This window comes from Heptranchias perlo, chromosome 6 (assembly GCF_035084215.1).
Source record: "Heptranchias perlo isolate sHepPer1 chromosome 6, sHepPer1.hap1, whole genome shotgun sequence".
NCBI lineage: Eukaryota > Metazoa > Chordata > Chondrichthyes > Hexanchiformes > Hexanchidae > Heptranchias > Heptranchias perlo.
Window position 1 is genome coordinate 23687964 of NC_090330.1, and position 14248 is coordinate 23702211.

General features: G+C 39.7%; 1 protein-coding gene across 6 annotated transcripts in view; it reads right to left on the reverse strand.

Moving 5' to 3' along the window:
• The window catches only part of nbeaa (neurobeachin a), a 637170-nt gene that overhangs the window by 13675 nt on the left and 609247 nt on the right, over positions 1–14248 (reverse strand). For all 6 annotated transcript variants that reach the window (XM_067985944.1, XM_067985943.1, XM_067985942.1 and 3 more), the window contains 5 exons: positions 13984–14139; positions 11604–11774; positions 6279–6380; positions 5902–6098; positions 4615–4766 (listed from right to left, as the gene is read on the reverse strand). In XM_067985944.1, the coding sequence (XP_067842045.1) occupies positions 4615–4766; positions 5902–6098; positions 6279–6380; positions 11604–11774; positions 13984–14139 (778 nt within the window). The remainder of the gene's footprint in view (positions 1–4614; positions 4767–5901; positions 6099–6278; positions 6381–11603; positions 11775–13983; positions 14140–14248) is intronic.

Sequence of the window (14248 nt, forward strand, 5' to 3'; positions counted from 1 at the left end):
TCCATTGTTTCTGCCGTCATTTAGTGCTCTGGGACGTCCTGACGAAAGGAGCTATATAAATGTAAGCTTTCTCTTTTTAAAAAAAGCAGCTATTCTGTTCAAATCAAAGGGTCTAATTGAGGATTCAGTTTGAAGAGAACTGATCAGTTTGAAAGTCCTGAAAGGGAGATCAGTCTGAATTTCTAAAAAAAATATAAATTATTTAGGCTCCCATGGTGGTAAGAAATTCAAGGAAAGGAATCATTATATTATTAAAAAGTTTTTTTCACAGAATTAGCTTAGTTCTTCGAGTGGCAATCTACTTTAGTGGATAGGTGGAAGGAAGTCTGATGTGAATATATAATTATCGGTTCAATTCCTGCTCTATTCTGAGTTAGCTGATCTCAGTTAGAGCAGCACTTGGGGGCACTACAATTAGTCTTGGGACTCCCGAACTAGAGTGTGGAAAAACCAGCCAGGGTTTCAGCTCCTGACTGCAATCCAATGTCCCTGTACTGGATGTCTTGCATGTATGCAGTTAAGATAGGACTAGGCTGTGCTGCGCTACCCTCACAGTTGAGTAGCCCGATGGTCAGATAGCAGTATTCTTTTATTTGCAGGTCCCATGAGGTCCTGATCCATGACCTCAGCAGATGAAGAATGACTTTATCTAAGACCAGGCGGTTCCAGTGTCAATATAGCCCCTTCCACTTACTCCTCCTCACTCATGTTTAGTGCTTCATCCAGTGCAAACTTCAAACTGATGCAAGCAGTTGCTGGGCCATTTCATGATAGGGAAGTTTAGGGCCTAGAAGCACCTGCTAACCCCCCAGTAGCCAGTCACCTCACTTCTTGCTCCTCCCAGTTGAGGGAGCACATGCACAGATTCTAGAGAAGACAATCACCTTTCACTATCACCAAAGGTAAGCACCAAGAAAAAAAACATTAATGGCAAGTACACTGATCATTTGTAGATAAATTAAGTAACTGCATTTTGTTTCAACTTTTTTCGGAACACATCAGCGTTTAACTGTGTCACAAGTCATTGGTATGAAAAATATCTTATTCAACAAAGAAAAACAGTCTTTAAGTACTATCTGCGTGATGCAGAAGCTATAACTGGACAGATATGGGACTGTATGTATTATGTATTCTGACCACAATCCCTTATTGCACTTACACTTTACTCATATCTGTTGCAATGGATTGCTCTATAAAGATACAACAGGGTTATCCAACACTGCCATGTTTCTAAAAACGGGTACACCAACACAGTGTCAAGACAGGAATTTCAGCCCTCATGAGCGCGGCATTTGAAATGGGGATGAAGGGGTGTGATGTGACAAAAATTAAGCATTTTTGTATTATAATGTAACATAGTTTTGGCTTCTTTAATTCTGCCATAACAGGGTTAAAAACCAGCTTCATTCACAAGAGGACAGTAGATGCAAAATTTTGTCTTGACCAGGTGTCCTCGGGAGGGGCCAAGCCATTCAATTTAAATGCTGATAACTTGTGAGATTGGTTTTAACACATGTTTGATTGGCAGCTTTTTAAAAATTTGAGTGTCATTTAATTTTGATTGTTTTCTAGAAAGTAGTTCTCAATCTGGTTGGTTCAAATTGGAGAATCTGTCTGAAGTTTTTGGAGTGAGGCCTCGCTATTAACCACCCCTCAATGGACTGGAGAGGGCCGGGAGGGAGGTTAAACCGTCAAATGCGTGATACCCGCCGCGCACGCGCCCGTTGCTGTTTTTACAGCGGCGGGTTTCGTGGCCTCCCAGTATCCTGCCGTGGAGAGGCGAGACATTTCATTAATATACTTAAATCAGGCTCCCACAGTGCAATTGGGAGCCCAATTTAAAATTCACTGCTGCTGCACAGTTTTCCCCGGGGTCGGGATACTCAGCAGTGAAACGGAGGCAGAGGCTGCCGGCTCCTCAAGGCAAGAACCTTTTCCAGCATTCCTGATGGGCCAGAGTGCTTCCCCCGGCCCCTCTAGGAGGCCTTTCCTCCCCTCTGCCGATCGCGTCCTCTCTCTCCCCCTCCCGAACGCCGACCTCCCCCCTTTCTGATCTCCCCCCTTCTGTCCCAATGGCCTATGCTCTCCCCCCACCCCGGCCACGATGTCCGATCTTACCCCCCACCCAAACCGCCTGCCAGGGAGTCTGATCTTCCCCACTCCCCCTCCCCGCCGTGATGGCCAACCTTCCCCCTCCCAATTGCGGGCACCGTCCCCAAGGGTCCCCAGCGGCAGCCTTCTGCTGCTGGTTTTCCTTCCCGGCTACCGGCCAGGCTGTCAACTTGACCTTCCCTCACTTTGCCGTACATGGCCTTTTCTGGGCTGTGATCTTAGTTCTTTGATGGAAAATGCAGAATTGAGACTCTGAGAAAATTATGGTAAGAGCATTAAACAATAGACACCATGCAATTTCAAGCAGCACCAGTCAGAAAGAAAAATGTAGGAGAGCTTGGAGCTTTGCAAGTCCAGGTTGACTGTCATTCTAAGAATGAGGAAGATAAAAGGAAAATAAAAGTATATATGTACTGACTCAAGAATAAAGGGATACTGTGGCATTGCCTCTGAGGAAGCCATTGAAGGATGACCTCCTCCCACCTTGCCTCCCTCAGTGATGAGAAGAAAGCCTACGTGGAAGCCAGGAAAGTAGTCACTCGCTTAGGATGACTCTAGTCATATTCACAAATATCTCTGGTGGTACTAAAGCTACTTTTTTACCTACCAGAGCCAAAAGTAGTGCCACAGCTGGCCGTGCCCCAGAGGTTGGACCATATGATCTAGTGCTGCAACAGAAAGAGTAATGCCAGCCATAGACTGAGAGAAGGACATAGTGTTGAAGGAGTTCTTGAAGAAATCCTTTGTGCTGAGGGGGTTATTTGGGCAATGACTTACTTTTCCGCTTGTGGGAAGAATACTGGTAAGACAATTTTTTGGCCTCCTTCCTCCTGTTTGAGCTTGTTGTTGCACTCATCTGGATCAGCATTGAAACAAAGTCCAAGGTAACTGCTTCAGGAGGAGCCAAAGGTTGCACCAATGAGTTTCGTTGGCTCTACACTTGTAAAACTTGAGCTTTGATATCTTTATAACTAAGACAGCCTTACAGAGAATGAGTCGGTAACACAACCTTAATGCTGAATTTAGAGCAGATCTCAAACTTCTAAAGTTCACATGATGACAATAAAGATGATGCTGTGTGGGTCAGTTACTAGTGAGGATCCATAATGTTTGATACAGATTTTAAAACCAGTAGCTGACACTGACCGGTCTTATGAGCAGCTCATCAAGATCAAACTCACTGAAGTACCCTTGGGAGGGCTAATAGGAAGATATAGCAAGTATCAGCCAAGACACAAATGGCATTAACAAATTAGCAGGAATAAAATGGAATCTATCTTCAGAGACAGAGTGACTGAGCACTTGAACAAGTATTAGCTGATCAAGGAAAGTCAGCATGGATTTACGAATGTTAGGTCATGACTGACTAATCTAGTTGAATCTTTTTGAAGAGGTCACTTGTATGGTGGATTGGTGAATTCTATGGATGCTGTCTATATGGACTTCTAGAAGGCATCTGATAAGGTTCCGCACAAAAGATTATTAGCAAAGGTGAAAGCGCAAGGAATTTGAGGTAACCTTATGACATGAGTTGATAATTGGTTGGGAGGTAGGTGACAGAGAATAGGTATAAAGGGTTTGTTCTCTGATTGGTGGGATGTGACAAGGGTATTCCCCAAAGATCTGGACTGGGGCCTCAGCTTATCACCATATACAGTAATGAGTTGGATGAAGCAATAGAGAGTTGTATATCCAAGTTTGCAGATGACACTAAGTTAGGTTGTGTGGATGGGAGCAGAAAGTTTCAATGGGACACAAACAGACTATGTGAGTGGGCAAAACTATTCCTTCTCACCTTCCTCAGTAAAGACAGGAAAACCTACCTAGAACAATGGAATTAAGTCCTTAAAGAAATAGTGCTCCTCTGTATACCCCACCCCCGACTGTTTGACCAATTACATCTGTGCCAATGTTTTTCTCCACAAGCCACCTAGTCTAATTGCACTCTCCTGGTTTCCCACTATATCCTTTATTTTTTCTCTTTATCAAGCAACTGTCTAATTCCCTATCAAAATAATTTATGGACTCTACTTCAAGAATGATCTGTGACATAACATTCCAAATTCTAACCACCTTCTGTGCAAAGATTTTTTTTTCTAACTTCCTCTTGAGCTCTTTGTTATTATCTTAATTCTGTGCCCTCTTATTACTATCTCACCGGTGATAACAATCCATCACTGTTTACCTTATCATAATCCTTCATAATCTTGATGACCTCTATCAGGTCACTCCTTAACCTTCTCTAGTGAAAGAAAATCTTAACTTCTCAAATGTCTTTTCAGAACTGTAAGCCCTCCTTCTTGGTAACATCCCAGTGAATCTACACTGTATGTTTTCCATTACTGTTATATCCGTCCTCTAATGGTTTACCCAAAACTGTGTACAGTTCTCCAACAACCTTTTGGAAAAGTATTTCCTTGAGGAGAATAATGAAATATGAATGAAAAATAGCTAAGAAGATGGAAACATTATTCTACATACCAGCTTAATGGTTTCCATTACCTTTGATCATGGGATAGGTCCATAGCCCTGATGCCAGCATCACAACCAGGGTAAATATAGAGTTGTTTGAAGTCACAGGCTTGCCACACTTCTACCACACCATTATCACCCCCAGTTACCAGGTTTTGTCCATCGCTGCTGAGAAGTAATGCCTAGAGAAAAAATAATTCAGCATTCAAGAATTTAAGTTTTTTATTCTCTAATGGTACAAAGAAATAGTATTATCACCTGGGGAGAGAAATTGGAGTAGCACCGATTTCCAGTATGAAATGAGGGGCACAATTGTACCGCGAGCCCAAAAATGTTGATCCAAAGCCCGATTTTGTTCGGGCCTCATCTGCATGATACTGGCCAATTGGGGTACCGAGGCTGCTTGCTGCTCAGGGAGTCAGAAATTTTGTCAGGCTTCGACGCCAAGTCGGTCGCAAGTAGGTCCTGGGAGGGGTGGGATGGGGGGATGGGACCGCAGGGGTGCAAGCCTGGGCTGGAAGCAGCCCGTATTTTGTGGAGCCAGGAAATGTACTCCTGCTCCTCCTGGCACAAGTGAAACTGAAAAAATTGTTTACTTACCTTTATGTTGGCAGCCTCAAGCAGTGCCTTTTAGGACCAGTGGTTAGGCCGCTGAAGACCCGGAATAACTGGACGGCGCATGTACAGCGCATGTTGCACATTGCTTATTTTCTGAATGGCACCCAAAATGAAGCAAGACAGTATGGGATCACTAAATGCCAAGTCCAGAATTCCTTGACTTTAGCGACAGTAAAAATTTATAGCAGTGATTCACCACCTATCCAGCAAGGAGTACTCGGAGGCATTTTATCTCATAAAAATGAATACTTTACTATAATAATATTTTATTGTTGCTTAGAAATTATTTATTAAATTCAGGTTTTGATAAATTTTCTCCTGTGTGTTCATCAAAGCCACAAATGTCATTGCTGGGGAATGGAGGAACTCTGTGCTACATACCGCTATGCTAATCCTAATGCAAGTGTTGTCAGAGGGCAGTCCAATCCATATCAAGTTCATATACAACAAAGTGTAAACTCTATCTTGGAAATTTCCAAGTGGCCTGCCAATAACTGGCACTCCAAAAGTTCCAAGAATGAGAATTAAAGAGAAAATTTTATCACTTTAATAAACACTCTTATAGAAGAAGATGACTGTTCCAAAATGACAGTTGGCAAGCATTGAAAAGGCAGGAAAAATCAAAACAATCATAACCTAGAAGTCTACTTCAACAAAAAGATGGGTATACAGTGTTTTGCAACTTCCTGTGCCACTTACTCTGGTTGAGTCATTGGTCTCCATCTGCCCTAACAGTTTGCCGTTGATGCTAAAATTACAGAATCTTCCTCGCTCGTAGTAGATGATGCAATGACCTTCACTGGATACAGATATAAGACGTGGGTAGACACAGTTTTCCGGCCCCTCCAGGGCTCTAAGAAGGTCCCCAGTAATTGTATGCACCAGACATGGTCCTTCTGTAAAAGAACGAAATGAACATGTTCAGAAAAACCTCAAAAATCTGCCAGAAAGGATTGAAATTGTTCATTCCTACAGATGAGTGGCACTTCGGGATTAAATTACGCTCAAGGGAAAACACACACTCATTAAAATAACAAAAATATTAATATTCTTTCTGCTGTAGCATGCCTGCTCACCTTTGGCTCCACTGATGACGAGTCCCAGTTCAGCACACACAGATACAGAAACTACTTCATGGTCATGCCCAGTCAGGACAGCTCTTGGAGCAGGATAATCACCTGAAAGTAAAAATCAGAGATCATGCCATTTAGTAAAAATTAACTGGAATACACCACTAGGCTATCCTATAGTTGAACACATGATGTATATTGTACCCTTTGAATTAAAGCAATTATTTCAACACTGACCAGTTTTATATTTCATAAAAAAAGTATACTTGTCCTTATTTCAGAAGGCACTTTTATTTCTTTCCTGCACACAATTTCCTAAAAGAGAGAGGCAGCTATGTGACATGTTCCTAATCCTCTTTACGATGTCACCATAGTGGCACTGGTTGATTTCATTTCTAATCTTGCTTGGTGTTTCCTCTACTGGCATAACTGAGATTAGGAACTGGCCAAGGCAAGTCATTAGATAAGGTGAGAATGACTGCCCTTGATATCAAGGCAGCATTTGACCGAGTGTGGTACCAAGGAGCCCTAGTAAAACTGAAATTGGGGGAATGGGGGAAAACTTTACAGTGGCTGGAGTCATACCTGGCACAAAGGAAAATGGCTGTGGTCATTGGAGGCCAATCACCTCTTTTGAAGTCCTCACAGAACTGATTTGATTTCTGAAAGGTATATGATCTAATTCCATCAACTGAACACCGGAACTGGAATACTGTAGCAGCTGATTACAAAGCTACACTAAGGTTACCTGCTTCTCCTTTTGGCCATGGAATAGTACAAGGTACAGATATACCTAAAGAGTGGAAGGTGGTGAAAATATAAGGCAACTCACCAAGTAAAATGCAAGGACAATATGAAGACATAAGCTCCAAAGCTACATATTTTTTTTAAAGAAAGTATGACCTGATTTTCTATTCCACTGACAGAGAGGCATCATGAGAACACACCACAGAAAGGGTTAATACCTATAACAGCAGATGTCTGAAATCAGAGTAATAATTTAAAAAGAAATTGATTATTCCATCATTGTCAAGTCATCTCTGACAGATGCAGTGAGAGAGAGGTTAGAGGTTGTGACATGCATGCAGGCAAAGGAGGAAAACTACTTCTTGGAAATAAAAGTGGATTTTCAATTTGAATCTCTATATTCTGTGCAATATAGTGCTATTTGTCACAATCAGTTTCAATTTGTATCATCTGTACATCTAATGCATTCACTAGTCATAGTTATAGCTATAGGGGATTTTTTTTTGCACGTTATATTGAGTGGATTAATGTGACAGATTCTCAACTCTGCAGCAAGAAACAAAAAAAATCACCTACTTATATTGAGATAAAGAAATTGCCTTTGAAAAATGTTTAATCAAAAGCTTCAACAACTTTTTAAAGCGTTATACTTTGAAATATTAATTTAGTTGAAAGTACACATTATTGTTACTTGCTCATACATGACTCAGACCCCTGATCATATTTCCATCTTTGATTTAAAACATGCCAATACTGGACTGGTTATTCAGATAATTATTTACAGGTTTTTGAATCCTCATCAAAGCTGGACTCATGAAAGTCAGATGAAATTGAGGCAGAGCTAAACTAGCATGAGATCATTACATTTGCTGTAATATTAAAGTCAACAGAAACCAGTAGAGTAATCATTGCTACAGTGATGAGCTACAACTGGTTTTCTGTGTTCATTAAAAATTTTGATAAAACATTAGGAACCTACATAGAACTGTATCAGAGAAGAGAACTTAGTTCAATTAGTTAGATCAGATCTGGAAAAAATGCAGATGGATGCATATATAGTGAATGTGGCCAACATGATATAGAACTGTCAACAGCTGATTAATATTCATTTTTTGTTATGCAGTTCTGGTGCTGGTTTGAAAGGTCATAAATATAAAAGAGTCGCTAATAAATCCAATAGGGAATTCAGGAGAAACTTCTTTACCCAAAGAGTGGTAAGAATGTGGAACGCACTACCACAAGGAGTCGTTCAGGCAAATAGCATAGATGCATTTAAGGGGAAGCTAAATAAGCACATGAGGGAGAAAAGAATAGAAGGGTATCCTGATATGGTTAGATGAAATAGGGAGGGAGGAGGCTCGTGTGGAGCATAAATGCCGGCATTGACCAGTTGGGCCAAATGGCCTGCTTCTGTGCTGTAGTTTCGATGTAACTCAATGAATGAAAAAAGAGATGACTATGAAATCCTTCTGCAAACAACCGGAGCCTTTTTAACGTAATTCATAAATAATTAAACTGAAGATTACAAGATTTCTAAAAGTTACCATTCTCTTTTAGGATTACATTTATTGTCAATGCAAGGACATTTGTAGAAAGGCCATACGATCTCAACAAAGATGTTCAGATTTCATTACTTCTTAAATCCATCAAAGACTGTTTAATTAAATGCTATAAAACTGAAGCTATGCTCCTGTATGGTCTTATAGTCAGCAGTTTTAATCATTATTTAGATTTAATAGTGCAAACAAAATAAATATTTCCTATACAATTTAATAATAAATGAGATTTTAGTTAACCTAGAATTATCATAAGTAAGCTTTTGAAATATTTTCTAAACGTCAAACAATGGTGATTAAAACTTGAACTAGTAGTGTACCAACAAACTGCACCATGCAAAGTACAATGTGGGTTGGCGGTTGGCAGTCTTCACGTAGGGTGTTCCTAATCTCAGTCAGGGTCGGGCCATAAGGGGGAGGCATCGAGTTGAGGTTTAACACTTCCTTTCAGGGAAGGAAAGAGGAAAATAAAAATCAGACAGCTGTTCTGATGTAGCTGCCAATGAATGGTAAAGGGTTACTTGTCTGCCTATTCCTCTTGACTAGGAAATGAAGGGGCAGAAACTAGAAACTAAAACAGTGGGGAAAAAAAACAAAGAAGACAAACTTTTAAGAAAGAACAGTAGTTATGCTTAAAAGGTACCAATAAAATGCAACGGTTTATGGATTCCCAAAATAAATTACAAGTTATAGATCATATGAACTATATTAAACACTAGTAACACATTAATGCAATACATAACTTTACCCTGGATCACAACCTTCCCCCCCCAAACAAAAACAAAAAACGCATGGATGCGTGCTCTTTGGAGCTGTCTAATGAGAAATGTCAGGTGAAATCCCTCTAATCAATGGATCTTCAGGCTCTTGGGACACAGTGTGAATTGAATTGATCCCTTCAAGAGAACAGCAGTCAAAGGCTGAATGTAATATATTGCAAAGAAATGCTCTGGAGGATTCTTGGCCAAGTGCAACACACCTGCCTGACAAAAAAAGATTCAATCAGTTCCTGTTCCAACATAAGATGTTGGAGTCTTGCAGTTCTTCAGCATTGGGCAGCAGCTTCAATTAGACTGTGTAAATTAATTTTTATCACTTTTAAATTAGTTTTTTTTTCAGTTGTGAATTGCTCTGCATCAGATTAAAGCATCTGGCATCTACCTTCCTACAGAACTATCACAGTTTCACCATCAGAAACTATAAATGTGATGCTCAATGACAACATGCTACAGCATTCAAATGTAAGATTTACCAATAAAGTGCAAATAATTCAAGCTCAACCCAAATTGCAAGCTATTTGTGCACATCACACAGACATGCTCTGTCATAGCATGCAAATTTTCTCTCTGTTGCAGAGAGGATTTTTCCTTCCTTTATATGCATCAAACAACTACTTCTCCATTTTAATTTCAATTGTTCATCAAATCTTATTGATGCTATAGGATGATAGAATGGCACTAGCCGAAAAACTAGTAGGGAACACTCCATAATAACCACTCTAAGAAAGTGCCCTGGTTGAAAACTCTGGGTTCGATTTTAACTCCCGGGCAGGAACGTGGCCTAGCAAGTGTCCTTACCTAGCTGGGCCTCTTCTGGCCCTGGCTCCTGTTCCTGGCAGGGAAGCTATCGCTGCTCACCCACTCAGGCCTCAAGTTAAAGTGGCAGATCTGGCTCCGATGACATAATCGGAGTTGGATCTGTATACACATACATACATTAAAAAATGAAACCCCACCTGCTTTGGGCGGTGTCCTTGTTGCCTGCTACTTCATATTGCAGTCAGCCAGATCGGGGAGACAAAGGAGTGGGTAAGTCCCCTGTTCCATTTTAACTGGCCCCTGCCTGTTTTCTACCAAGTGGGGGGAGTTAAAATAGACCCATTGGAGTAAACTATGAATACAAGAGTTACAGCCTCAGTCATTGCCATGAGATCTCTATAATTTTACAGGGAACATGCTTTGGGATTCAAAAGTAAAATTATAAAAAAGGATATGTCACATTGCTGAATAAACAAACAGGTAAGGCTCTAAAGTATTGCTTTACAACACCCATTCTGCCAACACACATCAGCTAGTGTGATAGGTTCCATAGGAATGTATAAAGTTGCAAAGTAGCTACAGATGTGAGATTGTTAGATTCAGTTTAGTTTTAATAGGAAAAAAAGCCATCACTTTGCTTCTTCATCTATTTGCAAATGTTAACATTTGCATGTGATTGCATAATGTGTTTGCTATCAACTTTTCTGACATTTTGTCTTGCTGATCTCAAAACAATTGGAAATCTTAATAACAAACACATAGTATATTTGTTTGTTTGTTTAACACTTGCAGCGCATTGTAATATTTTTACACCTTTGTTTAGAAATAAGGATCAGTTATTTAATTAGATTTATTTCTAAAAATTTTTTTTGCTCATTTATAATATTCAATGCAAATATATATTATCAACTCATAGCGAGCAGCTCACCTTATCGAGGCTTTAGTTCTTCTGCTAAATATCATAATGTTAAATCATTTCCTCTCAGAGGGAAGAGCAGTGTGTTATAATGAGAGGAGTGTGATGAAAGTCTGCAGCAGGATTATTGCAATTGTGCAAGATGTTAGGTGATTTACAAAAAAAATACATTCTATGAATTGATAACTAGATGAAGCAGTTTCAAAAACATACAAAAATCTTTCCCTTTGTCCTTAATATGCTTTTTGTAGACATGAAGTACATTACATAAAATTTATTAACTCTCTTTATCCCAATTATGATCTGCAACAAACCTCATTTCACAGATTGGAAGACATACAGTGAAACTACAAATCTTAATTAATGTCCCAACACTATGAAAACTCATTACTACAATTCTAACACCTAAAACAGCTAATTATTAGTTCTGACATTTACATTTCTTCCACTCCTTCATAGCTCTTATTTTGGTTATGAGAAGTTTGACTACTAAGCCCTAGTCATCCTGCTGTACTGAGCTTTTTGCAAAAAGCATAACACTAAGTGACAGTTCTTCCTTCCGAAGGCTACTTACTATTGTTAGGGTTGTCTCCAATGATGTGATGTCGTCCACTCCAGTACCATAGCAGAAGTGTGGCATCACGAGAACCTGATACAATGTAACAGTCACCACCAATATATGACTCAGATCTGGCCAAGCATGTGACCACATCCCAGTGTCCAAACACGATTTGTGTCAATTTCCCTAGAAATAATTATGAAGTCAAATTTTATTGAACTGTAGCATAAGAAAATGGATAATGTAGCTATGCTATATTCTAATTTGGCTCAATCTTTTATAGATTTTTTCTCACAAACACTTAACTTATAAAAATATTTAGATATATTCTACCGTTTCAATATTTCTGTTAAAGACTTTAGAAAGCTTGGATATTTTTCAACAGTGATTGTGCAGAAAAATCTCCTACAAAGTAAAGTTGTCTTTAATATTATAATCAATATCAAAAATCAATGTGAGAAGTTTTCCTTTTTATCTGGGAATTAAACAGATGCACCCATATTCAGTAGCACAGTGCACCTGCGTACTAATAAGCAGCACCCCAAAGTGGGGCGGGGGTACAGCTTCAATCTTACACTCTACTGAGTTTTCGATTTCAGTGGGGAGGCACCAAATGCAGATTAGGGAGAGGGATATAAGTATAACAGTAAAAAGGCTCTGCCGATGGCTGCGTGGGTGAGTTGTGTGATGTGGTACTAAATCACGGAGACCATGAAATGTGACAGGCTGCATTTCTAGACTTTGCTGAGTTACCTTATCTCAGCTGAGTGGAGGCACTACAATTGGCCTATGTCTCCTTGAGCTAAGGGTTGGGAAAAAAATCAGACAAAGTTCTCACTATCAAGTTCCCCTGCTGTAAAGTATATATGTATGGATGTCAGGTGAGGACAAGGTCAAGCCCAGCTGTGATGCCCCTCGTGGTCAAATACCTTGTCAGCATTCTCTTTCTCAGCTCATATATGGAGAATGGCCACTGAAGTCAGTGCAGAAAGGAGATGACAGGAAAAAGGGGAAAGGGAATAATATGTTGATCACTTTTGGAAGTCAAATTGAGATCATTCCTTTATACCAAAGAATTTTAAAAATGAATGGTAGGAAGTTGAAAAGTAAACAGAATATGCTAAAAAAAAACACATGCCAGTCAGCATCTGACCCTTCATCAGAAATTATTAATTAGTTAAGAAACATAAGAAATAGGAGTAGGAGTAGGCCATATGGCCCCTCGAGCCTGCTCCGCCATTCAATCAGATCATAGCTGATCTTCGACCTCAACTCCACTTTCCTGCTCGATCCCCATATCAGCATAACTCAGTTGATCGTACTATCACCTCAAAGTCAGAAGTTTGTGGGTTTAGCCATATCCCATCCATTGCAGTACTGAGGGAGTGCTCCATTATTAAAGGTGCCATCCTTTGGATAAGGCAAATCAAAGTCCATTCTGTCTGCTTTGTTAAAGATCCCATGGCAATATCCAAAGAAGAGCAAAGAGCTCTCCTGGTGTTTTGACCAACATTCCTCTCTCAACCACCATCAAAAATAAAAGGAATCTTACAACACCAGGTTGTAGTCTAACAGTTTTATTTGACCGTTGGACTATAACCTGGTGTTGTAAGATTCCTTACATTTGTCCACCCCAGTCCATCACCGGCATCTCCACATCACCATCAAAAATAGATTAACTGATCACTCATTTGATTGCTGACTTTGGGATCTTACTGGGAATAAAATAACTACCACATTGCCTGCATAACTGTCACTGCCCTTCAAAGTAGTTAATTTTATAAGAAGCACTTTGAGACATTTGAGTAACATGGTAAGATGCAGTATTTTTATTAGCATATTAATTTTCATCTTCCATCAAGACAAATGGCTAATGCCAGAAAGGCTTGCTGGTCTTAACTTTTGGATTTATGTTTCCATTTGGAGTGCAAGACTTCTTCCCCCTCTCTTTGCAGCTTGTTATAAAAATATATCCTGTTTTAATTGAAAACGAGTGGGGAGTAAAGCTAACTTTATAAGTGGTTATATTAAGAATATCATCATATTTAGTTGTCAAAATCTATATTTTAGATTTAAATAAAGTGCCTCCTGGATTGTATGGGCAAGTACATCCATATTGCAAAGAAAATTGATGTTTGTGCTATTCTTTCAAGAAACTATCATTCAGCCATTTTTTTGTATTAACTGAAAGTCTAGAATAAAAATCACATATGTCTCTAGAGCGCACTGCTACAATATAAGGAGGCACATGAACACAATGGCGAGATGGATGGGTCAAACCCTACATCGCAAGCATGGCTGCACTGAAATTAATACTATGGTTGCTCTGATTTTCAAATTACAATCCTTAATTTTAACAGCGAATTTCTAGAAGTCACTTGGTACTGTCACGTACCTGTTTCAGTTGAGTACACTCGAAAACTCTTGTCCCAGAATCCACAAACGAGGATGTAACGATTATCTGCTGTCACAACAAAGCAGTGTGCGTTAATCTGAATGCTCTGATCCACAAGGTCCGTGATCTGCCTCTTGTTCACACCGGCATTATTGGCTGTGAGGAGAAAACAAAGAAAAACAACTTCAAATTCATGCTGAGCTCAAACACAAAAGGGTGCAATACCTTCTGGTCAGACGCTTCTCAGTAAACGAATAATTTTCAC